We start from the raw sequence: 27,748 nt of genomic DNA on the forward strand, positions 1-27,748 counted from the left end.
CTAGGACTAGCAATTATCAAAGTGCTTGTAAACACACACCAAAAGGAACTCCTCCCAAATACAGCGAGCAAGCTTGAAAACACTAGAGGAGCACGACTAGGAGGAAGGGAAGGAAGAGCAGGACCGAAAACAAGAGACCTCGCCCATGCTCAAGACAGCTTTCCTCCCTCAAATCCAAATGTTCCCGTCAGCATGGTCTCCCAAACCCAAAACAACTCCTAAATAACCACACAAGGAGTGAGGAGGTAATAAAGTGCAAAACTATAACTACCTCCGTTTCCTCCTCCATGTGCTGTCACACGCACAAACAATCACATTGCTCAAGAGTGAGGTGAAGCCACCCTCGTGGGAATGATGTAGGGCCTGGGAGCCAATTACTAAGCTGAGGTAGTAGCCCGTCCACATAATGAGGAGACCACATTCCTGCTCTCTCAGCTGTCCACTGCTATTGTTGCCGTGCTCCGATGCACAGCTTGTACAATCGCATCGACCACTCCCCTCTGATAGCTGCCCTCTGAAAATAAACCCGCTTCCTTGTGCGGCATTAGCCGACTCTCATAGTATTTATTACATCCAAGATTCTCATCAACCTGAGATGTAATAGATCACGAGGTAAAGAAAATTGCGCCATGCAGTATTTATAACATGCCCACTTTTCACAGCCCTTCAGAGCGCACACCTGAATAAACAAAAGAAAGGAGGAGGGCAAGAAGGGAGCGGGGGCAGATCGGAAAGACTGGGAGAAGGAAAAAAGTAGTAGAATAAGTAGAATTATTTAGAAAATGTAAGTAAAACAGTAGTTAGAATACCATTAAATTAATCTTATCTAACAAGAAACATACTCTCTTTTTCTAAGTGTCCGTCAAGATAAACTATGACACGCAACATGGTTTTGATATATTAAATAAAACCGCATACCAACATATCAGGACTTGGCCTGACACAGAAAGAAAAGGGAGTGCGTGTTTTCTGACAGTTTGCAAAAGTGCATTAGATTTGGAGCCTGCCAAAAGGGAGGGGTCTTCATACCTCAGCTTTACTTAATCTGAGTTTAGCACTCACTCCTCAGCAGAGGAGCACACAAGACACACATTTATATTTGATACACTGACATAAAAAAAGAAAAGAAAAGAAAAAGTGGGAATTTTTGTGCCGGTCTTGATTTAGTCTTAGATTTTCTCTACTAAAGACACTTCCAACTGTGAGGTGCACCTTCCTAAGGGGTCATGGGAGAGGCAGGGATACTACACATGGTGAAAGGAACAGCTGCTTACTATCATTCTCAAAACAACAGGGAGCGTGTTCTACACTGTGGCCGCCGAGATCACTGCTCACCTATGCAGTTCACACACAGCTCACAGAGGTAATTAAACCCTCATATGCCACAGTGACACAATTTCCAATCAAATATTGAGTCTTATACCTCAAATCTGAACATGTACAAAATATTTTTATATTCAGAGTGAATGACCATTTCAGAGAACTTCATTATCTCAGAGGTCTCCTGCAAAAAAACAAGTGTAAATCTGTCATCTTAGGTTAGGAATCTAGCAATAGTTGTTTGTACATGCATAAATATTTTGCATTGGAAACATGACTGCAAATAGCTGGCAAGGCCTTTAGTGAAGCCAAGACGCCAAGAAACAAGGATTTTTCTCTTTTTAAAACATGCTTTAAGTGGTCCTATATTTCTTTATTTATACTGTTGGACAGCATAAACATAGCCGCCATTTTCAGGTCAGCGGCTATACAAGTAATCCCTGTGAATCACTGGCTCAGACTTTAGACTCCTCAATCTTGACGCGAGTGGATGCCCCTAATGTGGTCATCTCAGCCGCAGAAGCTCCACCCATCTGCTATTCAAACATCTGTTTGGGAAGGGCAGCCAATCAGCAGTAAGTTGACTTTAAGGAAAGATGGCCTTTAAAAAAAAAAAAGGGAGAGGAACTAAAGTAAAAATGTGGCGCTGTAAATAATCGGGCCACCTAAGATACAAAAAAAAGAAAGAAAAAAGAAAATGCAAATCACGTATTGATGCATTATTCACCCTGTAAAATGGGTAATAAACCACAAGCAGCACTACCATATTGCTATAGAAGAGCTTCTACTGAAAAGACGTCAGAAAGTAAAAAGGGAGCTGCTGCATTCCTGTGAAATAATGGTGCTTTACAGAGCAGAGAAAGCTATTCTTCTGTCTCTATTGCACAGTTCATCTGCAGCAAGTTGCCACAGTCTGGGGGCACTTCTGTCAATGATTTCCATATATAGAACCCAGGAGGTGCTCTGCCGGCAGCACGAGGTGTCGCCGCACCGAGTTCCAGAGCCTAGTAGGACTAAGTCATTAAGCTGTCACTTAAGATTACATGCTGTCCCCACGATTACTCACATTACTGCCTCCATGAACAAGAGACATCAGTCAGGTAGGGACGCTGAGTGCATGTATATCATGCAGCTTCATAGCCTTTTAACTGATCTGACGACAGGTGAAAGGGAATGGAGTTTGTGGCTGATTACCCAGGCTGATCAACCAAACTGAACTCTTGAAGAGAGAAGCGGACGGAGGAGGAATGACGTCAATGGTTTAAATGATCCCAGTGAATTCTGCAGTTGCTACAGTTTGCATGCAAGAAAACAGGCCATATAGTAGGGTGGAAGAAGCATTTCATATTGCTGTGAAGCACTCTTGAATACTAATAATGCCTGCAAAGCTCAAAGGGCTGGCGGAGGAACGGCAAGGAGCTGGAGGGATGGACAAGTGCAGCTGACATTGTGAGGGAGATGGAAGGAGAGTGGGATATGACATTGCAGAGAAAGGGGAGGGAGGGAGCCTGAGACGAGGCAATGATTCAGGCAAGGGGAAACTATATCTGCTGAAAACATGCCTGTACAGTTAAATAGAGAAAAGTTTAAATGCACCAGTGACATGTTTCCATTGCAATTACTCAGGCATAATATACAGTTAATGTTACCTAATGTGCTTTGACATGGGAGTGTCCCATCTTGTTTTGAGGCAATTGTGCCAGGATTAAGGACAGGAAGCTTGAGCCCTGCTGTGCCTCATACTTTTGCATGATCATTTTGTGTAATCGCCTCACCCTTACCCCGTGTACATTACCTTACACACGCGAGCAATCCTCGACACTATGGTGTTGTCAAAGAAGTCAAATTCTTTTCCCGCCTCACTAAAGAAGAAGTAAATCTTGTCGTCGTCGCCCACAGAGTTGCCTATAGGCTGACTCTCCTCGATGTAAGCTGACCCAACAAAGACGGGATCTGTTAGAGATAGAAAAACACAAAAGCAAACGTGTGGTTAGACAGCTGCGTTGCACCTTTATAATCGACACAGGGAAACTCCCCCCCCCACTTTTTTCTGCCATGATAAATTTGGAAAAAGTCAGTGTCTGCACCAACAAGCTGTGATACAATCCTGCAAGGGAAGAGGAAACAGAATCCTCTTTATAATTGTACTCAGATGCCTCATCAGGAGCAGTCTGCATGAATTACCTAAAGATCAGAAGACAAGAGGAGTCTTAATTGTGCGCAAAGTGCAGCTTACTCTGGCGAAAGCAGTGGCAGCCGGATGAGGTTGTTTTGATGTGCATGTGCAACGGCTGATAGGCTGGGCTCCCGCAATCTACAAGCGCTTGTCTTTGCTCTCCGTCTGCATGCATTAGTGAATGTGCCTCGCTAATGATCGCTGCTTTTTGGAGCTTATCTGCAGTGGTCGGTACATAATGGAAGATTTGTGGAAGGAAAAAACACATGGGAGTTTACCTTGCAGCCATTTTAAGGAGTTCTCTGTCTTCAGAGCAGTTCCCTGACCCAAACTCTTGTAAATGACTGGTTCATTCCCTTGAAAGTTACTAACAGTACCAGTATATAATTCACCATCTGGAGGAGAACAAAGGAAGAGAAAGATTGAACTGAATTTGGAATCAATAAAAATAACACATGACAAAGAAATAATAACAGGCTGGAGTTGAAGTCGGTAATAAAGTGAAATGTTAGCACATAACAGTCTGAGTGAGAATAGACAAATCATTTCTCCTCTTCATATCCAGTTCAATTATTTACTAATTGCTTGTTAAAGAAGTTGAACAAAAACAATGTCTGCTGCTGTCTGGCTATTTATCAGAGAGTCTGACGCAGACAAACAACATTAGCAGGCACATCATGACTCATTACTGAATCAAAGATGGAGTTGCCATCAAAATAGTTTCAGAAACAGCTGCGCCCGCTTTCCCCGTCTAAAAGGAAGCCATTCATATAAGTGCGCATTAATACATACCAACAATGATGGCAGTTGATTTATACTCTGGATTAAAGGGGCAGCGACTGCGCCCATCTTCCATCATGACCTCGCCCTCTTCATCTCTCTCCAGTGTGAATGTTGACGTATTCTGGAGGCAGACACAAACAGCAAATGTCCCTGAGGCTCAGGCCAATTAAATTCTACTTATAGTAAAATGGTGAGTTAAAGTGAGCTCAGTGGTCTCAAGATCATTTTCTCCATCACAATACACGCTGACATTTTGGATGTTTGGTCGCTTGAAATCGCCGTCGGACCATTGACGGGCTGTCTGATTAATAGAAGGTTTCTTCTGTGTACCCTCTGTCACAAGCAAACAGGCTATTTCATTAGTATGAAAAGGAAAACTATATCTAATGTACCAACCAACTTTAAAGAAAGAGACAGTAAATCAAAAATCTCACAAAACTGGACAATAAAGGCATCTTACCAAAAGATTAACCTTCGTAGCAGAGTGCTGACATTTTATTGCTGTTGAGCTGTTGTCTAAAAAAAACATCACTGAGCTGCACTTTGCCTTCATTACTGTGAACACGGCTAGCATACTTTATCCTCAGCTCTACTTCCATAAATATTCGCTAATCCCTTGCTCCAAATATTCCCTGAAACATTTCCGACATGGGTCGAGAGGCATGCTTTTCCAAATTCTGCAGTGACCAGCTATTCTGGCAAATTTTGCTTTAAAAACAAAAACAAAAAAACACAACATAAAATTTTGATTTACATCATAAGCAGGTACACGTGAATTTAGAGCCGTGTGCCAGAGATAGCAAAGGCAGAAAATCATTTTGACTCAAACACAAACGATTCATTTATTGTAGAAATATACCTTATTTATCCATCTTCCAGTATTTCTCATCATTTCTGATTTTAATTTCACAGTCTCTCCCAAAAATACTTGAATACTTAATACAAAAACAAAACCATAAATAATATGAAGAAGCTTCTCGGAGGAGAGGTGAAACCCTCAAGAAACTCCAACAAGTCCAGTTGCTTTTCTTTCCAACCTCTTAGAGAAACATAAATAATACACACGTGAAACAGTTACTGAACTTCCACTGAAGTCTGACTTCAACAAAACAAGCCTGTATCTTTTATATGTTTCAGTATTTTTAGTCCCATTTTGAGTTTCCACAGACATTTCTTTAAAACCCTCAGTCAAATAAGTCTAGAAACTCATCAAAGATCTTCTTCCAGTCACAGGTCACTGGAGAAAAATCTGTATTCCTGACTGGTTGGTGAGTGGTTTTCTGGAAGCTGCCAATTGCAAGCTAAAATTGTTTACCAAAAAACTGCTTAAGATTGCTTTGGCTGCTAGCAGGTTGTTGCAGTCGTCCTTAATTTGAATGGACTTGCCTGCAAACATTTCTCGAGTATAGTGAAACTCGAAAAAAATTCAATGCAAACCATGAATGGAGAATGTTCCCCTTCCCCTTGGCAGTTGGGCACTCACACTGGCCTTCAGGCTTATTTGACTGAGGCCTTATCAAAGAATGGTTTGGTATGAAAAACATACTGGTCAGACTCTGTTCCCAGTGCATGTATATTAAAAACTTCTGCAGCCAGCGAGACCGTGGATGCTTTTACAAGTTAAATAAGATGTCATCATGTTGTCCTGTTAGGAAGTGACTTTCAGTGATTGGACATGTCAAATTCCAATAGCCCATGAGGTCCAATCAAAATGGACAACTTTTGCTGTGGGTGATAGACACTGCACTGAATCAAAATGCAGTCAGTCTATCAGGCTTTAGCCGGTGCCTTTTCAAAAGCCTGACAAAGGGAGCGAGAACAGTGAATTACAAGAAAATATATGGAGGACAATTGACATTTCCACTGCTACACACTGTGGTCTGCTCTGTGTAAGGGAAAAAGTGACAGCATGTTGGCTAATCAGAAAGCGTGCATCGTGACGCTTTCATTTGAAGCGTTAGAATCACGTCCAACACTTGCACATGCATTTGGAAGACATGTCGATAAAACACTGAATAGCCTCAGACTTGTATCAAGAGCGCGTGGCATAAGTTTATGCACTAAATCTAAATGTAGCTGGTCCGTCAGACAGCATTCGGCCTTGTTTGTCTGAGCTTCTAGTCCTGTTTGATAAAGCTGACAGAGGGTATGAGGACACTGAATCACAGAATACATATATGGAGAGCAATTGCCGTTTCCACTGCTACACACTGGTCTGGCTAATCAAAGTGAGCTTCTCATGAGGTCTTCATTGTGAACAGTTTTAGAGCCTCGAGCACTCTGAGGTCTTAAGGCTGCAAAAGCTTGAGCTTAACTTTGTAATACATTTTTACACAGGAAGAGGATGGAAGATTTTCCATTCCCATCACTTCATTTATATAGTTTTAAAAAAGAGATTCCTCTGCTGCCACACAGCAAGAACAATTACATCTATCGTTAAAGCATTTAATGCACACATGGGAATAGGAGCATTGTCACAGGACACATAAATAATATATAAAGACAATTTGCAGTGATGATATTAATTTTAATCAAAAAGGACAGCACGGAGTTCCTCTGTTGCTGAGAAATATTCCCATGCTTCTTTATTATTAGATGTTGTTTTAATCTTAAGCTTGCTTAAACTTGTGTCTTTCATTTGATTGTTACTGTATCTTTTTGGCTGACCATAAAGCGTTCTGTGAGAAGTGGTAAAAAAAGAAATAAATAAAACATCCCTCACTGGTAATACTATACATCTCAGATCGTCTGGCCGCGAGGAATGCCCTGGGTGACACACAGAGTTGTGGACTCCGTCAACAAGACGAGTGTTCACCCAGACCAACTCAGACTTGCTTGGAATCCCAGATCAGGGCCTAACGTCCTGCCAAGCGATCCTCAGTCTGAGACTCTGACGTCAAAGGGCAGAGTTTAATGCCCTGCTTTGAGAAGCTGCGCTGTTGCCAAACTCTACTGCCGGTTGCCATCACTCCAAAATGTACTCCTCTGCTAGATAAACAGACCTACTGCTTCCCCTCTATCTGGAAACCACACAGCTCGTGTACCCCCTGTTGACTTGTCTGGCTCAAGTGCCTCAACAGGATTTGGTAACGCTTGGATAACAACAGATCCAATACTGACATGGTGGATAAAGGGGGCTTGATTCCTAAAGAGTACCCCGAAAAAATATTTATAAAATTCAATCCTGTTCTTGTGAGAGGAGAGGAATGGAATAAATTAAGACTCGCTTTAATGATGGGAGAAAATCAAGTCTTGCAGGTGAACAATGGGTAGATTGAGAGGTCATTACTTACTATGTAGGCGCAGACAGGACTGAAGGCATAGGTGCCACACACATAGAGATGAGTGCTATTCAGCCGCAGAAGAATTTTGACGTAATTGAAGCAATCAGTCTGGAGAGAACAAATGGAGAGTGTGTCAGGTCCATAAAAATCACAAGAAATTCTGAGAATTGAATGTGATCTTCTCGAGAGCCCCTTAAAAATCTGCCTATAATACTCCTAATCATAAGCAAATCTTTCAGAGCAGGAAATGTAAATATTATTCGACAGAAACAGAAAAATATTCCTCCTCTCCTCAAATACTGCTGGGAAAACCTCACACACAGCACTTTGCCTGGTGAGTTTTTTGTATTACACAAACCAGAGATTTACACAGATTACTGAGGCTTGTCGCCCAGAGATACAACAGCTGGCATGACAACAAGGTAAGAGACAGACAGAAGAAGAAGAAAGAGCAATTCCCCAGTGAGCCTGCACACTTGATGAATCCATTTGTAACTGATGGAAAGGTTTGTCAACACACAGCTCCACCGTAATTTCTCCCCCCCTTACAACACTGCTCAAACAAACAGAAGAAAATGTCTCTCACCTCCAGGTTCTTCCCTTTGAAGCTACACTCGTCTCTTTTTCCAGCAGGAGTGCCCCATGTCAGCTGAAGCAGAGAAAGAAACCCTGAATAAGTCATGTGATAGATAGTGGAAACCCACAGATTCAGAGCCAATCTATAGAAAGCATATCCACTTCCACTGTACTAAAATGGGCTTCGATATGCATGGAGTGCTTTTAAGATCGTCCTCGATTGGTTGCTAAAATATTATTTTTACCTGATTTTAGAGAAGAGTTTGATTTTATGCTGAAATCCAAATGAAAACACTAGTGACATCATTTCATCTACTCTTAGAGAGAGGTCGACTTTGTCTATAAAAGAGTTCTGTTATTGTACGCTGACTGGTTAAGGACTAACGACAAGACGTACTCCCTTAATGGCACCCGCTGTCAAACAATAACTGTGGCAGATCAAACAAAACAGAAACTCAAATGTGTACATAAAGCTGTGCTTGTGTCTGACGCATCGGCCACTGCTCGCACAAACTGTGACGTCTGCACATCACCATAACTGTTTATGTTTGTGCTCAAAGTTTTTATGACTCGCTGCAGTCGTCTAAACTGTGAGCGTCGCTGCTCTGAGAAAAGTCATCGATTCATGGCAACAGAAGTCCAAATAGTAAAGAGACTGAGCAGGTGTTTCCACACTTTTTTTAAAACTTTAATTTAACTTTATCTACTCTCTTGACTATATTAAAAAAATATGGTGAAAATTGCCAGGATTTATTTATTTAACACCATCGACCTACAGCTCAAATTAATGACAAGTCCATAAAGTGGTAATTCAGAGCTTTAGATATTCTCCCTGAACTATCTACCAGCAAAGTTTGTCACATGTGCGAGCCTGGTGAACCAGCAATTCGTGTTTTAAACATGCAATTTGGACTCGGATGAGGCATTTTGTTACACTCACGTTCTTCTGCAGCTTGATTTTGCTGATGTCTGAGAGGCTGAGGGCGAACAGTGCCTCCCTGGCTCCCACATACAGCATGTCGTCTTCCTGGCTGAGCAGCAGAGAGGTGTAATTAAAGACGCCGTTTGCCGAGAACCTCTTAGCTGATCTTTCCTTTGCATCTGGAAAAAGACCACACACACACACACACACACACACACACACACACACACACACACACACACACACACACACACACACACACACACACACACACACACACACACACACACACACACAGCAGAACAGAAAGGAACAGATTAGTACAGAACATGTCCTGATGCTCAAAGCACAGAAAAAAAGATGACTGATCTGATTTTATTTTAAGGAGGGGGGCTTTTAAGTCCATGCACTCAGTAGCACTTAATCATGGACACCTGTTTAACCCAGAACTGTCAGTCAACCCCTGCAGAACACCATGACATGTCTCCTGCTTTTCTGCAGGCCTCTGACATTCAAATTCCAACCTCAGATGAGCAGAAGACAACTGTTCCTTAAGCTGACAGGAACTTCTGTTTTAGCACTCCAAAAAACTGAGAATCTCAAGGTTACATAAAGAACCACAAACCAAAACTACAGCCAACACTTGCTTGCGAGATTCAGTCAAATTAATTTTATGACACACAACGTGAACTCTTATCAAACCCGTCTTCCTTGAGCCTCACTCTTGGAGGCGGCAGTCTTCTTCGCTTCTTTAGTCGCAGCCACCAGCTTCTCCATGAGAAGACACACACCACTGAGCCACGTCTACGCTTCTCTGTGCTGGCCGACCCCCTTTTCGTTCGAATCATTACTGGCAGCAGGGTAAAAGCTTCCTTTGCTCAACACTAATCTAAATCTCCCTGATTCTGCAGCTTCTTCAAAAAGATCTCTTAAGCAGTGGGCCAGAAGTCAAATGAGCTACTTTTTCCCCACATTGCTCGATTTCCTGCAGCTTCAAATGATTCTTCTGATTAAATACAGACTTTATGTACACATTGCTCCTTTTATAGCATTTCCCTTAGCATCACAGAGGACTCAGTGTTCTCAATAGTGGCATCAGAAGCTTTTTAATGCTTTCTACTGTGAAGAGGATTGGATTCATTTTTGGAGACAGCTTTTATAGGCAGCGGGAGGTCTGACAATTGGTCACTTTTCGCTTGGACTAACCGTATAATACACTTCAAACAGACCAAATATAAAAGCAAAACAAAACCCAATAAAGCGTTTTATTCAAGACTTTCAGGGTTTGGACAAATCACAATCAAGTGGGGCCCATCTTTTTGTAGATGAATGTTATTGCGTCATATTTGACATTCGTTTTCTCAGCTCAGAAAAGCTGACCAAGTGCGTGTAATATAAGATCAGTGCATTCTCTGCCTACACGCATCCCACTCTTTGCAGCTTTTGACCATCTTTGTAAATGTTTATCTCTTGCCTCCCGTTCCAAACATATTAAAACACACTCTGTGTCCTTTGCGAGCCAAAACACTGGAGGTCACGGACTCCATTTGCTTGTCCAAATAAGATTACTGGCTCGAATCTGAGGTCGTAAACACTAATATTTGCTGCTGTTAAACCATTTACAGCCTTTTCCACATGTATAACCAGTAAGCTGGATTCAAATTTAGACACTTCTGACAGAAAGAGAAAAAAAAAAAAAAAAAGACACCAGCAAGAAGTTTTCCCTCAACACTACCAGGTGGTGCATTGGCCCATAATGCAAATGGAGCTGATAAAGCTGCAATAAATGTTTACAACCCTACAACCCATGACTTAAACTTTTCAATATGCTCACAAACAAATGGTTCATCTAACACTCAAGGCACTTTGGCAGATGATGGTCTTCCCCTTGTGGGAGTGAAAGCCAGCTGCACAAGCCACATCTTTTCCACAATCAATGTTTAGGCTCTTTCTGCTGTTACAGTGCTCGTTCTGTTGAAAACATTGTGACATCTGGAGTCAATGGAGACCAGGGTCCCATCATTAAAATTATGGGGAGGGGATACAAAATAATTATAATAATAAAGCATATTTCCTATAGTCATGCAGGTGTCCTTCTGGACAGGAAGAAATTGAATTTTTCCTGTAAAGAGAACGAAAAACTGGTTTTATTTCAGGGTAAATTAAATGTGCTAAAATATCCTTAAATGCTCATAAAGTGAGGTACACTCAGTCCCAGCAGACCCTGCAGACAAAGGAGTGCAATGTCTCCTCTCAACAGGGGGACATATCATAGCGATTGTCAGGATTCCCCTGGGTTTTGGACATTCACTAGAACCAAAAAACAGCCTTTCCACCGCATATTAAAACTCCCTGACATAAATCACAGTGACAATCTCTTAGACAGACAATGGAATAATGAGCAAGGGGGAGGGCAAAGTCATGAAACTTTTACTCTGGAAGCAGGATGAGGCAACTTAGCAGGAGGTTGGGTTTGAGGTTGGGGTACTGAGTGGGAGTTGTAACCAGGAAGACTGGATTGAGATGTTGAACTATGAAGAAACATGCAGACGGAGGAAAGAGAGCTTATTTTCAAAGCACTTTGAGATGGATTTCTGATAAGAGCAGAAGGTCAAATAGTAACAAATGTCAGAGTTGTGTCAAGCTGCAGGGATTTCAGAAAGAAAAACCAAAGCTCCTCCCTTCAGAGGCTGGTTTTTGAGGGAGATTTCTGAAGTTTATGATGCAGTAGTTCGCTTGTGTGTTTTGACATGATTGCAGCAGAACACCGGGCATCCACAGACAGCAGCAGCAACTGCAGGTCATTTCACAGCCAGGCTCCAGTTCCATTCATCACCCGCTTGTTTAATCAGCTGGCTGTCACCAAGTGAGGCCATCAACCTCTGCCAATGGTCATCACATCACACCTACCAGCAATATAACTGTTTTATTCCTGGTGTTAACATGCTGAATTAGTTAGCAGGTTCTCTGAATTCCAACATGGAAGTCAAATAAGGTGATTTGCCTGAATTCTCCATGGTTATGGAGAGTGCAGAACAAGGTCTGCATGCAGCACTAACACAGCATCCAAGAGCCCGATGTCTCGTCTCCACTGAGACTTAATCACCTCCCAGTTATTAATTATGTGGAATTCAATTTTGCAAGCGTATTAAATGTATTTATTCACTGTGATTTTCTTCATTTCGCTGGAGTTAGAGATGGCAGGAAGAAATCAGATCACAGAGGATTTCAGCAAACAGATGCTTTGTGATTACGGAACTGTTTGCTTGAGAGTCAGGGAATCAAACTAATTCTGTGCGCACACAATGAGTGGCTACATACGTCATGAATTTAAGAAGAGATTTGTAAGCCAGCCAATGCAAATCCTCCTATTTTTCATATATTAAATATGTTTATGGAGGGGATTTAATATATTCTAATATGTATATAAGCCTATAGATATGAATTCCAGTGTGCACAACAGAGCCTAAAATGCGATGTGTGTATGTGAATGTTGCAATGTGAGCAGTGTTTACTGGTTCCAATAAGTGCTTGTCTGCTTGGAGGAAAAGCTGAAAAGGCAAGTAGTACTGGAGCATAGCCCCCCCAAAAAATACCTATATTATATACATAGCTATTGAGACATCACCTCTGATTTCTATAGTCCAATTTTGAACCCTTGAGATGCTGTTTCTAATGTCATCATTGTGGTTGCAAGGAAGTGGATGTCACAAGGAGGGGTGCGTTTGACCGTGTTCCTCATTGGCTAATGGATTTCAGGCACTTCTGAGTTGGCTTCAAAAGCCCATTGGTCTGCCAGGATTTAAATATGCTGGCCTGCTTTGACCCACCACCACGGGTGGTGCTAGTCGTTAGCTGTCTGTTACTTTGATGGGTTTCTAGCGCTAGGAGAGACTAGGAGGTGACCTTTTTTGATGTGTGTGACTTTGCGCTTTTTCAGTGTAAGCATCAGACAAAAATCATAGTTTACTGTGTAGTTAAATGTAATTAAGTTACTTAGCACTAATGCATACGTCTGTGGATGCACTTTTCTAACTAAGCTAGCCAGTGTTCGCTCATAACTTCATGATTACCTCTAACTTAAACGTGACTTCTGGCTTAAAGAAAAAAAAAAAAAAAAAGCATGGTAACATAAACTCAAAGCTTCAGCAGAGCACACACCAGTTGGTGGAGGTCACAACATATGTCCGTTTTTTGTATACAGCCCATTACCTTTTATTTCCTTGTTTACAGCCTTTATGTGGTAAGCCAAGTGGTGCTGCAGCTGGCTGAAGGTCATATTTATAATGCACACATGAGAAAAATCAATCTGCTCATGCAACTTTCAGAAATAAACTTTCAGAAGTACAGTTCTAAAAAAGGTTCATCTGTTCTTTTAACAGGAACCCAGACCTTGAGAAAAACAAAAGGAATACAGTAGGATTTACTTTCCTCTGAATCCCTTTATTCACATCACAGCTGCGCAAGTTCAGTGGGTGCTTACTCACCATCGAGGTAACTAAGATATCCTCAGGGCGCCAGCTTGCAGATGTAGTGTTACTGAGAAATACTATTCATGGTAGCACTTTGGCAGGAATCACATTTAAAGGGGGGGGGAGAAAAATGGCACAGGATAAATTTTTTTCAAAAGGTTTAATGGGAGATTTTAGGGTGGGGTGACTGATTGGCTGCTTGGTAGGTATACGCCTGCCAGAACACTGAGTGTAAACATGCCCCAGATTTACTATAGCAGCATGAGCCAAGTCACAAGGCACAAGGGGGCAATGGGGACAAAGGGGCTCGCTTGCAGCTAGGATGAGAAAACCAAAAGGAGGAGAGGGTAACAAAGCTGATATGAATCTCAGACAGAGCTTGGCTTATCTTGCATGCAAGGCACCAATTTATTTATTTATTTTTTATATTTATATATATATATATATATATATATATATATATATATATATATATATATATATATATATAAAAATAAATATATAAATGCAGGCCATTTACCATTTATTTATATATTTAAAGAAAAAAAGCAAAGCAAAACAAACACTATCTCTGCCCTCAGCTAAATAAAGCTACACAAGAGTGCACAGCTTCAAGGCTCTCTGTTTGACATGATTTGACAAAGGGTTTGATAGCAGTGCTGGAGCTGACAGAAGCCGACAGAAGTCGCTTCAAGGTCATCTCAGCTCTGCTGCTCCCGATGCTTAGGCGAAGTGATGTTATTTCATCGCTGGTGACTACTGGCAACCAAAAGCAGAGCGGCTCCGATCTGATCTCTACTGCTGTAGTTTACCTGCCAAGTCAGCACAGAAACAGTTTGTCTGCACAGTCGGACCTCTGATGAGGAGACAAAGTGTGTTAGAGGAGCAGGGGGTACTAACTGGGAAACACCACAGGAAAATAAAAATGACTAGGGCTATCCGAGTAGATTCTGTTTCCGTTAAAGAAACGTGACGCGAATTCTGGGAGATATTGCAGTTCTGCACTTCTTCAATGTCACGTGTATGTGGCAGGTTTGCAAACAGCATCTTTATCCAAGTAGTGTCTAAAAGATATTCCTTTTAAAATGAAAAGTCAAGAAAAAAAAAGAAAAAGAAAAATTGACTTTACTGGATGGGAAATAAAGCTGACAGTACTGAACTCTACGGTATCCACAAAGCCAGGCCATGAGGCTTACTTGTACTGTGGTGTTTGTAATAACGGCTTTGCTGCACTTGTAGATGTGTGAGTGAATATGCTGTCTGGTCTGCTCATGTCTTAATGTGTGTGTGAGTGTGTGCATGTCATACTGAGAGACAGCTGGGCCTTGCAGATAATAACCAGAGCCTGACAGTGTGCAAGTCCAGTGTTTGTTTGCATGTGAGGATTATGCTTTTTTTTTTTTTTTTTAATGGAGAAAAAAAAAAGTGTTAATAATGCCATATGGTTACAGGTGCATAAATACATCGGAGCAGCAACAGAAAACCGTGCAACGGCAGAATGTTTGTTTGAAATGTGTGTAGCCTACAAGCCATGCAATTCTTGAAAAAGCTTCCTTCACCAGCTGAAGAAGAAAACATCTGTCCAACACATATGTAACAAGGATGAGGTCAGTGCATAAAGCACAGCATGGCTCTAAAAGCAGAGGAGCTGACAGAGACAGCATGCCCTGTAATTAAAGGCTCTTAGGTGTCATCCTGATGCACTCAGAACTGGCATGCGCCCGCCCAACACTCAGACCAGCAAGGAGATGTGGCGCAGTGTTCCATCACAGCTGAAAGCTTACAAAATCCTGATGATGAGGTATCTGAGTGAGTTATTCAAACACAGACCTTGAAACTCAGAGAGGGAGAGACAAACATTTGGCATCATTTTCCTCAATTCAAAGCAGACGTGCCTGTGCTTGTCGTGTGTGGTGCCTTTTCAAACACTCCTCCATACTCTTTAGTGGGGGTGGGCAATACCACCACATTTAAGATATTAATAATAAACTCCTGCAGTGTTTACAGTTTGCCTGCTTGCTTTAGCTCCAAGGGCACATTTGGTTCAAGTTCTGTATGGCACAAGTGGGTGGTGGGCCATTAGCTACTCTGTGTCAACAGGAAAAAGTAATACTTATCATAGCGATGTAATGTTTCAACAAAAACAAGTGCTCCTATAATTTGAAGAAACAGATGGGAAAACTAGTTTTAGACTCCAATAGGTGTGAAATCTCCGCAAGTGCTAAGAGTTGCTATTGCAGACAAGTGACGCCAAGATGTAACAGTAGCACAAATGCACATACCCCTGTATTTATGTGCCAAGAACTAAAATGTGTGATGAATCTGTTTAAGAATTCACTGAATTCAATACTGAGACTTTCTCGCAGTAGTATTAGTGATTGAGGGAATTAAGCCCACCTCTATTCTACAGATTTTAAAGCTGTAACAGGCTGATGTGATTCATATGATGTGAAGCAGGTATAAATGTTTCATATTGCCCAGCATTAAAGCACAAAAGAGGCTAATGGGAAGGCCAATTTGCCAGGTGTTTCAGGAGGGCACTGAAGAGTTAACATCCTGAACTGATGCTTGATGAAAAGTCCTGAGAAAAATTAGGGAACTGCATTAATATTTGGAGGAGCTAATTAGCTACACAAAAATTTGTGGCGAAGTAATTGCCGTTAAAATATTTAATGAAATAAGAAAACAAAAAAACAAAAACAAAACAAAAAACAGGTAATGGTAATCAATCCAACCACTGTCATTTTTGCTTGTGCTAAAGAGGTTCACTTACACCCCCTTCTATAGACGGGAGTGCTAAGTGAATTGCTTGATAACTATGACCCACCCAATTGGATTTGAATAGGGGGGGAACAAAGAGTCATGCAAGTCCATAGCACAAATGTCCAAATCTAGCTGGCTTGCAACACTTACAGCTTAGTTTCTGCTGGAGTTAGAATCCCATCAAAGTACATGTTGATGGGCACCAGTGGAACTGCTCTCAGTTTACAAAGTACACACACTTAGGACTGGCATGTGCTGAAAGTCTTTTAGAGTGCTACGACAGCATAAACACAACCTGGTGAGTGCGTACATGTGTGCATGCATGTCTCTGGAGAGGCTCTTGATGAGAAGAGCAGGCTGGAGTCGCACAGAGTCTCATGCTCTCCACTCATCCACCACATAGTGACCAAGGATGAGAAGTGGTCAAGCACACTGGTTTACACTAATGGCTTTTCACCCACACACTCAGACACACCTTGGATGAAGGGCTGCATGCTTTTCCTCTTGCTCTTCTACCGTCATGTTTGTTTCTAATAGCCCTGCTGATATCAGAAGCCTGGTGAGTTCAGGATCAGCTGCACTAGTCTCCACACTTGAGCATAAGGGTTACATTGACCTGCCATGGTTCAAAAGCATCACAACCTAAAGACTGATAAAGTGGCTGATTTTTTTTTTATTTTTTAAAAAAGCAAACTATTAAAAGAAAGGAGAAAAAAAAAAAGAAAAAAGTGACTTTATCACAGAAAACACAGAAGATATGCAGTGAGACACTGCACTGGAGGACACACGTGAGTCTCTTTTCCACACACATCCACTATAGCAGGAGTAAAATGCATATGGAGTACATTAAATCCTGGAAGCAAGTCAGGAAAGTTCAGACTTCTAATGAAAGATACATGAGACGGCTGCTTTTAACCATTTCAGTACAGCCTAAACTGAAAGGTAAAATCCAAAGAGTTTCCTGAAAAGTGCAAGAGTAGACACCTTTTTTTTTTTTTAATAAAGTGCACTGCATTCTGAAATGTTGGTGCTGTTATATGAATCAGTTCTGGCATATAATCATATCACCATATGGACACCAGGTTTTAATGCAATTTATTCAAAGTACTTTTTTCCAGAGGGAAAAAAACCCAACAACCAGAACACATGTGTAATTCAATAGTGAGGAAAAAAGTGTTGCTATTCAAGTGGCTTTAAGCACAAAAAAAAGAAAAAAAAAAGATGTCAGAAGTTCCACAAATTTCAAGTTATCGTCAGCAGAATCCATAGGAAGTCAAACAGTCATGGTCTCTGCTAGAGAAGGGCAAACCTGCTCTGAGCTAGCCATTATGTACAGTTAGACCATTACAGACACAAGTGTAAACAATAGAGCCAGCAGAGAAGTAAATCTCCTCGTGATGCAGCAGGTTTAAAGGAGTTGCGATTTGAAGTCATTTCTTGTAAACCAAACATTTCATGGCCTTCAGGCATTCGTCACACTGCAGTTTGTGGTGCGTTTTAATAAGTCAGTTGTGTTGCTTTCCGTGCAGACACAACTCTACTTGTTGCGTAGGATTTGTTCTTGGTTAACATCACTTGCCCTAAATCCAAAGCATTTCCGAACAGATGATCTGCTTCAGAGGACGAGCTCTCTGCATTATGCTGTGCAAGACCTTTGATTTTTGGTGAATACTTGTCTTAACGTAGTGTTACTCGTAAGACACTGCAAGCCATGCGGTGCATGATTGGCATTAGATGGTGATTTGTGAGGTCCAATATCACATGCAATATCATGTGATAAAATTGTGATGAAGATTAAAATGTAATTAATTGTGCAGCCCTACCTTAAGGTGGGTCTACATTCTACTAGGTAGCAATCCTGAAAGAAACATTTTGAAAACAATGAACGGCATTATTTCATTTCATTTCTCAAATGCCAAATAGCTGGAACGGTTGTTTAGGAAGAAAAACTCATGAAAAACTCAAGTGTTTACAAAAGATGTAAAACCTTTCATTAATAAGCAGAACGTGTATAAAGACAAATGACATCCCGTTTGTTTCAAGCTATTTAGTCTTTGTGTTTTATTTTCAGGACCGTTTGCTGTGTCTGTCCATTTTTTCCTATGGAATGAGTTGTTTTTACTGCAAATTGTCATGCATGGACAATGAGCAGTAAATTGTTGTTGGGCGTCTTATTTCCCCCAGTGGTTTTCCTTTTTGTTTGTTTTGTCATTCTCGTTTTAAATAAATAAATAAATTCTTGAAAGAATGCCTTTTTGACAGAAGTGTGTGCAAAAGCCATTTGTTCTCAGACAAGTCCACTACAATGCAGATTCAGCGCCACAGAAACCAAATTAAAGCTTTTTCATGTTACAGTCGAACAAGAAAAAGCCTTTTTGTGTTACAGCAATGGAAAAACTCAGAACCTCTGCTGTTAACTTTTTAATAGTGATTAGGCTAACCAAATGTACACTCCAGCACAGCAATCCAAAAATTGCCTAATGACACTCTTTAACCTCACATTCCTTGCTGTCCATCTAAATTATTCACTACGACCATCATTTCGCGCTGCTTGCTATTTCCCTTAAATCAAATGTTCCTAATCGAAATTTGAAAGTTTAAACTTTTCTGTACATTCTCTGGACCGTGCGAGTGATGAGTCCATTAAAACATCTGAAAGAGACAGGGTTGATGTGCTGCAATTACCTTCCATTGTTGTGGCCGTTATGGTTTTTGTATGCAGGCACTTGTGAGTGCCACCTCTGCTGGAAGCCACAGACCGCTTTTCTTTCAGGATCAGTGGGCGTGTCCTTGCTGGGTTTTAGGTGGCCATTGGAGCATGTCTAAAACCTCACCAGCCTTTGCTCTGAACAACCACCCCCAGCCCCCCAGCCCCACCCCTTCTTGCTGCCCCTCCTCTGTTTTTGAACCGCGATCCACACACTGCCAAGGTCAGTGGATTAGCATGCATGAGAGAAAGCGGACAATATTCGCCTAACATAAACCAAACGTACACAAGAAAGGACACTGTGTACACAGAGCATACACAGCATGCTCTGTAGCTTGGCTTAAATGGGCATTTTCATTTGCTCCTCTAAAAGTGTTAAAGCTGATCTGATCTGTGCCCTTCGTTTTACACAGTCTATACTGCTGCACATGAAAACACTAATGACAGAAAGCAGTAACTGACAGACTCTCTAGATGCTACTTGTGTTCAGAGCTTGATTATGTATCTTTTGTTTTAGAACCTTTCTTCCAGATTCCCTCTTAACATTATCACAGTAAAAGCAGATCTTCCCGTTGTAGGTAAAAAAAACATTCAGGAATCGTAGGAAACTTACACATTAGATTTAAATATAGCAGCAAGAATTGATTTGAACTCATCTGTGTTGTGTCTTGTGCCTTAAACCAACTAGAAACTAAAAAGCAGCAATAAAAAGGGAACAAAGAAATGGGTGGAGGGAGGCGATCACCACCTAATCACATTAAAACGCACCACTGAAGTACTGTGCTTAATGTAGAACACAATTATCTGGCATTTAGAGAGCTTGTTCAATCTGTACAAAAATCCACTCAAATGTAAAAGCACGTTTTTCCTTCAGTGTGAGTAAGGCTACAATGTTTTCTCTGCAGTCGCATTATCCCTAACAGACAGACACTGCTATGAGGCAATCATTTCAAGCATCTCTAAGCATATTTCTTTAAGGTTAAATTATTGATTCAAGAGGAAGATGATTAACAGCACTAAAACGATGATATTCAATTTAGTTCCCCAAATAATTAAACTGTGGTGGCGGTAGGGGTACAGGGTGTGTTTGGGCACACATGGACACAAAAGCAAGCACAACCACACAATCTTAAGATACCATATACTTTTGTTACCGACTTGGTTCATAACCTTTATGGACAGACTTTCTAGGCACAGCCAAGCAGCAGATGGTTACCAGTTTGGTGACCTCAGGATTACCTCTGCCTTTTGCGGATGATTTCTTCTGGATTCATCAGTAGCTGACCTCAGCATGCATTGGAGCAAACTGCATCCGAGTGTGAAATAACAGGAATGTGAATTAGCATCTCCAAGTCTGGTGCCAGAAGAAGGTGATGTGCCCACTCCGGGTCAAGGCAGATTGCTACTCCAATGGTAGCAGTTCAAGTATCCTGGGGACTTCTTTACAACAGAGTAGAGTAAAGCAGTAAATGCAAACATTGGCATGGATTGGTAGTGATGTGGATTCTATATCAGTCTGTTATGGTAAAGAGAGCTGAGTGTGACAGCAACGCTGCTGATTTACCAGTCAATCTACGTTACAACTTTAATCTATAACCATGAGCAGTGGTTGCAAGCGGCTGAAACGACCTTCCTTTGTAGGGTGTTGTGGAAAAGGAGCTTTATGGGAGCTCTCCTAGTACCTTCACAGCTCAGTTTAACTCAACTTGGATTTTAAGCTTTTTCAATTAGGTTGTAGGACCTGGTACCGGGTGCTTTTTGTTGTATCTACTTAGACGGTTTCCACTTAATCTGAAATGATCCAAAAATGAAGCGTTGGACTGTATGCCACCGGTGGCCAGACAGTGACAAATTTTGATGACTCATGAGGGTGGCTCCTCACAAAAATCCGCCAATTTTGAAACATGGCAATGAAGTAAATGACTAAATAAAAAACAAAACAAAAAAAAAAACAACGTGGTCCTTGTCTAACAAAAAGCCACGCACCGAGCAGCAGAATACCATATCTCAACTTCCACTGTTGTGCAGTTTGTGTCGCATACAAATGATGTCATTTGCTATAACAAGTCCACACACATTAGTACTCAATTGTAATGAGAAACAACTGAAACCCCGTACTTTTAAGTTGAGTAGGTACTAGTGGAAAAGGTCTATTAGAGAAAGGGTGAAGCGTTTGGTCATTCGGGAGGGGCTCAGAGTAGATCTGCTACCCCTCTACATTGAAAGAAGCCAGCTGATGTGGTTTGGGCGTGTCCTACTGGCGACAAGCCCAGAACACCCTGGGGGGATTACTTTGTGGTCTAGGAAAGCCTCTATGTCCCTTGGAAGAGCTAGAGGTGGCCAGGGAGAGGGAGGTCCAGGCAACTCTGCTTTCAGGGGTGGCGGTCTAAGCAGAGAAGTGGCAGAAAATGGATGTAGAGGTGGATACTACTCTCCAGCAAGTTCCTCATCCTGTGGACGGAAACTTTACGGTCTCCACAGCGGCAAAAGCCCTTCTGCTGCAGTCTTAGTGAGCTCAACTTAAGCCCCTTTTCCATTAGTACCTACTCTGTCCTACTTGTCACAACTCTACTCGGATTGACTAGTTTTCCATTACAATCGTGTCCCACCTAATGTTTGCCGTTGTTGTCACAGCAACACAGCTGAGCGTCCCGTGACGCAATTAGTATGCAACACAAATGCTACAACAAAGGTGGACGTCGAGGCAATGATATACCTGCTGCTTGGTCTGTCGCTTTTCGTCAGACTCGGGAACCACAGCACTGTTTTTTTTCCCTAACCATTTCCCTCGTTGCCGGGTCTTAAAAATGGCAGATTTGATTTTTGTGAACAAGATGCTCTCATGACTCATTGAGTGACTCCACTGACCAGTCAAATGGTGGCATGCAGTCTTACGACATCACATTTTAATACCTGTCCAGTTGAGTAGGTACTATTGTAGCACCTTGTACCGGCTACTATCACCTATTGGAAAACCTTGAAAACCTTGGCGAGTCGAGTCGATCCGAATGGGTACTAATGGAAAAGGGGCTACTGTCAGTTGAAGCAGTTCTCCATCTGCTGAAGGTTTTGGATATGCTACCCTTCTCATCTGCAATCTATAATGGTCAACTTGAGAGTATGTTGGACAGTGGGCCTAGCTGGTTAGTGATAACTTTCCAAAAATAAAAGTGAGGAGTTTGTCCAGTACTGAAGAGACTGTGTCAGTGGATTGTGGGGGAACAAAAGAAAAAAAAAAAAAAAAGACAGAGATTGCAAAATAGAATTTAGTTGGGTGGCTCGCCCAAGTAAGTGTATGACAAACACTGTAGTTAACGTACTCAAGTCTGAACTCGAATGTCTCCTTGATTAAAGTGAAAAGAAAAGAAAATTAAAGAACAAAAAGAATCCATCTCTTCAGTGCACCTCTTCAGAAAGTACTGTCTGAGAAGCTTCTGATAACTAACAGGGATACATGCTGTATGCCTAACCATTGCTTACAGCTCCAAGTCCCATGATCTTTTGTGCTGCTCTGCCTCTGCTCAAGAACCATAATGAAAAACAGACAAGCTCTCCCTTTGCAGCAACCACAAAAACCCCTACTCACTACACATGAGAGATTAGCTTGCTCATTAGGAGAGAAGGAAGGATGAGGAGAGAAGGAAGGAGGACAAAAAGGAAGAGGGATGCTTTTCAAGGAGGAGGGCAAGGGTGCTCTCTCCAGAAAACAGGCCGGGTCCCCTTTTCTTACAGACCATGCCAATCAGAAACGGCTATTTAAAGAGGTGACCTGCTTTACATGTTTTGCAGCAGTGGTGGAGGTCAAACAAAAGTTAGTTTATATATGAAGCATGCTAGTGTTTGTGCAAAGCTGTTGTCTCATTAAAGAGCTTATAATCAGTGCCAGTGACTTTTAAATAAGACTTTCTACACGAAATTGTCGGTTGAAAAACAGTTTTCTCACACTACTACTTATGCTCTCCAGCTGACAACCTCAATCACTCATCGTTCATGTCAAAATACATGAATTTAAGATGATGAATGCCGCGTGGAGTGAGGCAAAGTAGGGGGGTAGAAAGAAACATCAGTGGTTTGCAAAACACTCGCTGGGAACCAGCCTTGGGCCAATTTAGTCTATTCAGCTCTTAGAGAAATAAGCTAAATGGCTCAAGGATGTGAAAGGTTGTTCTTGGGTATGAGAGATGCTAATTTGAGGTGGTGCATGTGAATCACAGGATGACAGCTCACTAAAGTGGCTAAAGAGGAGGGAAACAAACCTTCTGGGGGGAGGGGCTTCAAATACAGGCAGGTGTGCTTAAAGGAGCCAATATACCTCTAAACCTTTATGAACTTATGCTGTGGTTAATGTTTGACTAAACTATTTGCCTGGATGAGAACAGACAGATGAACGAATGAAGCGAGAAGCTTATTTTAAGGAGCATCTTGTTGGCCATGTAAACCCGCACATTTCAACAGCTCTAATTCAGGATGTTGAAATGTGTTTAGTGGGACTTTCCTGAGAGGAGGGGGGAGAAAAAAAAAAAAAATCAGTCAATTTCCCCTGTGAGCCACATCCAAACAGCTACCTCATTTGTCACAAGCTTCCATAATGCATCAATCAATTCCCAAAAAGCTGTCGGCAGAGCAAATACAGGAAAACAGCGGCATGTGTTTAAATTATGGAAGCTTAATCCACAGTTGTTATAATAGGACGTGTGGCAGTGTGTGCAGAGTAATTACATACGATGATGAAGTCGGGTGCAAAAAGGTCTCCCATTCAATCAGTGGATTTTGCCAGGAGACACATTAAGTTTATATTTGTATCATAAATTGTTTCACTCAGTCGCACATCAGCAAAAGGTCAATTAGAAGCAAAAAGCACAGAGCAACCAAGTGCCTTTGAAGGTATGATGCCAGACTGTATGTGCTACAGAGCAGCTACTGGGCCCCAAATTGTTGCACTTCATTTGCTCTGCACTCTGCAGAGTCACGTGTTATGCATATTTTCCCCCAGTCTTTCTGTCAAGGCCCAAGAGGGGAAAAAAAAGAAAACAAAACACAAGAGAGACAGTAAATTTTGTGTGAAGTGACATCTAATATGAAAAAACCCCCTCAGGGAACAAAACTTGTAATTTCATGTATCTATGCAGAGATGTTTGTAGTGCGGTTGTCCTTAAGTTGGCATATGTGTTTCTGGGCTGGGCCTGTAGTCACTTGTGGTTTCGTACATGTATCTATGCACACACTGCTCCACAGCCTCTTTCCCTGCAGACTTGTTGCAGCTGTGTATGTTGTTTTTGCTCATCGCTGATATTTATTATGTTACACTGTGAAAAACTGGCCCTGCCCCCTTTATTTACTACCGCTATGTTGGTTACATATTCAACACATAATGTTTTCAGTAGAAACAGCTGTGCATTCTCAACTTAATACTCAATATTTTTGTCTCCTTAAGTTCAGAAGAAAGATGAAAGGAGGTTTCTCATTTCTAGGTGGTGGCTTATCATTTGCTGAAATTACAACTAATGGGGCAGATTTCTGGCACTCACTGGCTGGTTCCCAATGAGTGCCAGTTCTGTGTGAAAATGGCTTGTTGATGCCATAGGTCAAAGAAGAAAGGCCTGATTCCAGCTGACAGGAAGGCCACAGTAACTCAAGCAATGGCTTTTTACAACCAAAACATGCAGTAGAGCATCGTTGAATACATTGAACCTTGAAGCAGCAGAAGCCAACACAGGGTGCCACTTCTGTCAGCTAAGAACAGGAAACTAAGGCTATAATTCACATGCGCTCACCAACATCAGAAAAACATCACCTCATCCGATGAGTCTCGATTTCTGTTGCAACATTCGGATGGTAGGGTCAAAAATTGGTATTAAAAAAAAAAACAAAAAAAAACAAAAACAAGCATGAATCTGTCCCAACTCGTATCAGTGGTTCAGGTTGTTGGTAGTTGTGTAATAGTGTGGAGGACTTTATCCTGGCACACTTTGGGCCCCTTAGTAACAAATGATGATTGTTTAAAACATTGTTGCTGTCCATATCAATCCCTTTGCAACAACAGTGTCTCATCTTCTGATATCCTGTTGAAAGCAGCTAAGACACCCTGTCATAAAATTACTCAATATCCTATTTACAAGAGAGACTGTTTCAGACAAACATATTAACAAATACAAATAATAAACTATATCTCACACACGCACATGCACACGCACACAGAAGCAACACTCACCTGTTCTTTCAGAGGTGCAATTAGAAAAAAGCTGAAGTAAACTAAAATTGAGAAGCTGTACCAAGCCCCCAGAATAAGATAAATCAGGGTTAATTTGAACTGAATCATGCATAGCTACCCTACTGAAGTACAAGCATAAAAATATAGAGCTGAAAATGAGGATAATAAAACCTCAGTAATGAAGTAGGAGCAAGTAAAAAAGAAAAAAAAAAAAGAAGCACTGCTCTGAGTTCACAGTGCTGAAACGAGTCCTCTATTTAATTCTGTTCATGTTTTATTTGCTTGATCTGCAAACCGAGACAAGCAATATTATATTTATACTTTATTGTTGTGGCATTTGCATTTCATTTTTCCACTTTAAGCATTCTAAGAAAAAGGCTTTTAAGACAGGGTCATTTGCATGTAATATTAAAAATTTCTCTTTACATTTGGTTGTTGTAGTTTTCTTTATGAAAGGATGTAAAAAAAGGAAACCATTACGGTGATATGCACAGACCTGTAGATTTTGGAGAAATAATGCCAAAACTCACTCACAGCCACAATGTTAAGCCACAACTGGTCATCAGTGAAAACAAATTACACTTACTGTATGGGAAACTGATTCGAGGTATGACATCTTCCTCAGTGGCGATCACTGACTGGAGAAAGCTAGCCAATAGCAGTGCAGCAGCAGGAAGACAGTGGACAGTCCCAGTTAATGTCCACATGGTTGCCTGCTTGTCTAAGATGAACACGGATGTACAAGGTTTGTTTTAAGATTCCTTGGAACACATTAAACTCCTATTGATGCCACAGAGGGTTATTTTCTCACTCCCATCTTCCTGCAAGTCAGAGGGGGGTGGATTGTGTCCTTGATTCGAGTCTTGTATTCCCAGTGGTCTTTACATACAGTTTGTAGCCTCTTAGTCTAGAGAAGGGGAATCCTTTCTGGATTAAAGGCTGCTGGATTTCATCTTCTCATAGTGCTCTGCGGTTGATCAGTGCTAAGCTCCAACCAGACTCCACTTAGTTAAAGTCATCTTGGATCTGTGGAAAGGAGAGAGAGAAGTTTTTTCTTTATGTGCGTTCCAACAACAGTTTAAAAAAAAAAAAAAAAAAAAAAAAAGATGAAACACAAGCTGGAATAACAGATCCTTATCCAGCTTCTGACGCTATAACCATAAACTACAAACGCAAAAGGACTAATACATTCAAGCAGCGGCTCATTCTAGACTCTAGAATTAAAATCCACAGCATCCTCTAGAATCTAGAGGATGCTGTGGATTTTAATTCAAACAGCTGTTATTTGAGAGGAGTGTTCATTAGTTTTGCCAGCAACAACGGCATCACCCAAAAATGACCTTCCACATCCATCTGCCCCTCAGCTTTCAATAGTGAACAAACAACCTTTTGTTTTAGTTATTTTCCCACCACAAAGAAAACTCAGCAAAACAGATCATTCAGCGCTCTAACCAGCTAAAATGAAAATACTCATCATCTGGTAGCTTGAAGGGTTTCACAAACTTAAGCCTAAGTGAATATCCAATTTGCTGTTTGAAAGACGAAACGCCTACTACATTTTTTTTAATCTCTGTATTTAATTATGCTGTCAACAAATCGGTGAGAGATCCCCCTAGAAGATAATACGGGAGTCTGGCTCCAATTTTGTGGCTATGTGGGGAAATAAAAGAACAGTGACTCCCAAGACAACCCGGTAATTTGTCACAAGAAGGTGCAATGAACAGCTTTTATTTGCTTTGTGTGAGTATACAGATCAGAAGCATGTTATGTAAATCTATACTGGTATTTTTGTGTTTAGTGGGCTGTCAGTTTTATTGAAAAGCACTTAAAGTAAGCACCAGCCCATTTGTTTCAACCCTCTGAGTTTTTTGAAACAACATCAACAGCTATCAAACCTGTCATAATTTATTTTTGCTTGTTTGAGGAAAACACAAATTGTTGACACGAGCCCAAACCTTCAAATATGAAGATGCATTATGTTTTCTTTGAGGTCACGTTTATTGCAACTAGGTGTTGACACATTTCTGCCTTTGCTAGCCAGTGACAGAAACAGTGGTCTATTACAGTCATGGTCTATTTTTATTAATTACTGCCTGCTGGTTCAAAGAGGTTATGATGAATCGGAGCTGTAGCCACGAGAAAAAAAGCCCCTCTTTTCCTGTGAAATAAAATTGTATATGAGCAAGGTAGAAATTAAGTAAATGACCAGTGCAATACTTTAAAGCAGGAAATGAGCAGCTTTACAATAGCTGCGTCAGACAAAACTAACACTTAACCATCCGAAGCCACCTGTCCAGAATGTGGACGCCAACCTGCGTAGAAGAAAGGATATTTGTGATTAGCACCTTCATGTTGGTCTCCAACAAAACCTGAGGAAGATGGCTTTTAAGCTCTCTCTCAGTTTACTATCTAGTTGACACTTTGCTTGTTTACCATTTGAAACTGAACACAGGTGGCACCTTTTTATGAGTTTTTTCACTGATAACAAAGCATTTCTTTCACCAAAAGCAATGTCATGAGAGAACAGATACTGA

General features: G+C 41.2%; 1 protein-coding gene across 2 annotated transcripts in view; it reads right to left on the minus strand.

Annotated features, from left to right (window-relative positions):
- Positions 1-27,748, minus strand: part of LOC309708607 (semaphorin-4B-like) — a 62,499-nt gene that overhangs the window by 14,059 nt on the left and 20,692 nt on the right. For both annotated transcript variants that reach the window (XM_082536803.1, XM_082536802.1), the window contains exons 2-8: positions 25,801-26,240; positions 9,080-9,240; positions 8,150-8,212; positions 7,573-7,671; positions 4,289-4,400; positions 3,775-3,891; positions 3,116-3,273 (exon numbers count right to left, since the gene is read on the minus strand). In XM_082536803.1, the coding sequence (XP_082392929.1) occupies positions 3,116-3,273; positions 3,775-3,891; positions 4,289-4,400; positions 7,573-7,671; positions 8,150-8,212; positions 9,080-9,240; positions 25,801-25,921 (831 nt within the window). In that variant the 5' untranslated portion in view covers positions 25,922-26,240. The remainder of the gene's footprint in view (positions 1-3,115; positions 3,274-3,774; positions 3,892-4,288; positions 4,401-7,572; positions 7,672-8,149; positions 8,213-9,079; positions 9,241-25,800; positions 26,241-27,748) is intronic.

Source organism: Aulonocara stuartgranti (assembly GCF_965226115.1).
Source record: "Aulonocara stuartgranti genome assembly, chromosome: 1".
In the NCBI taxonomy this organism is placed as follows: Eukaryota; Metazoa; Chordata; class Actinopteri; order Cichliformes; family Cichlidae; genus Aulonocara; species Aulonocara stuartgranti.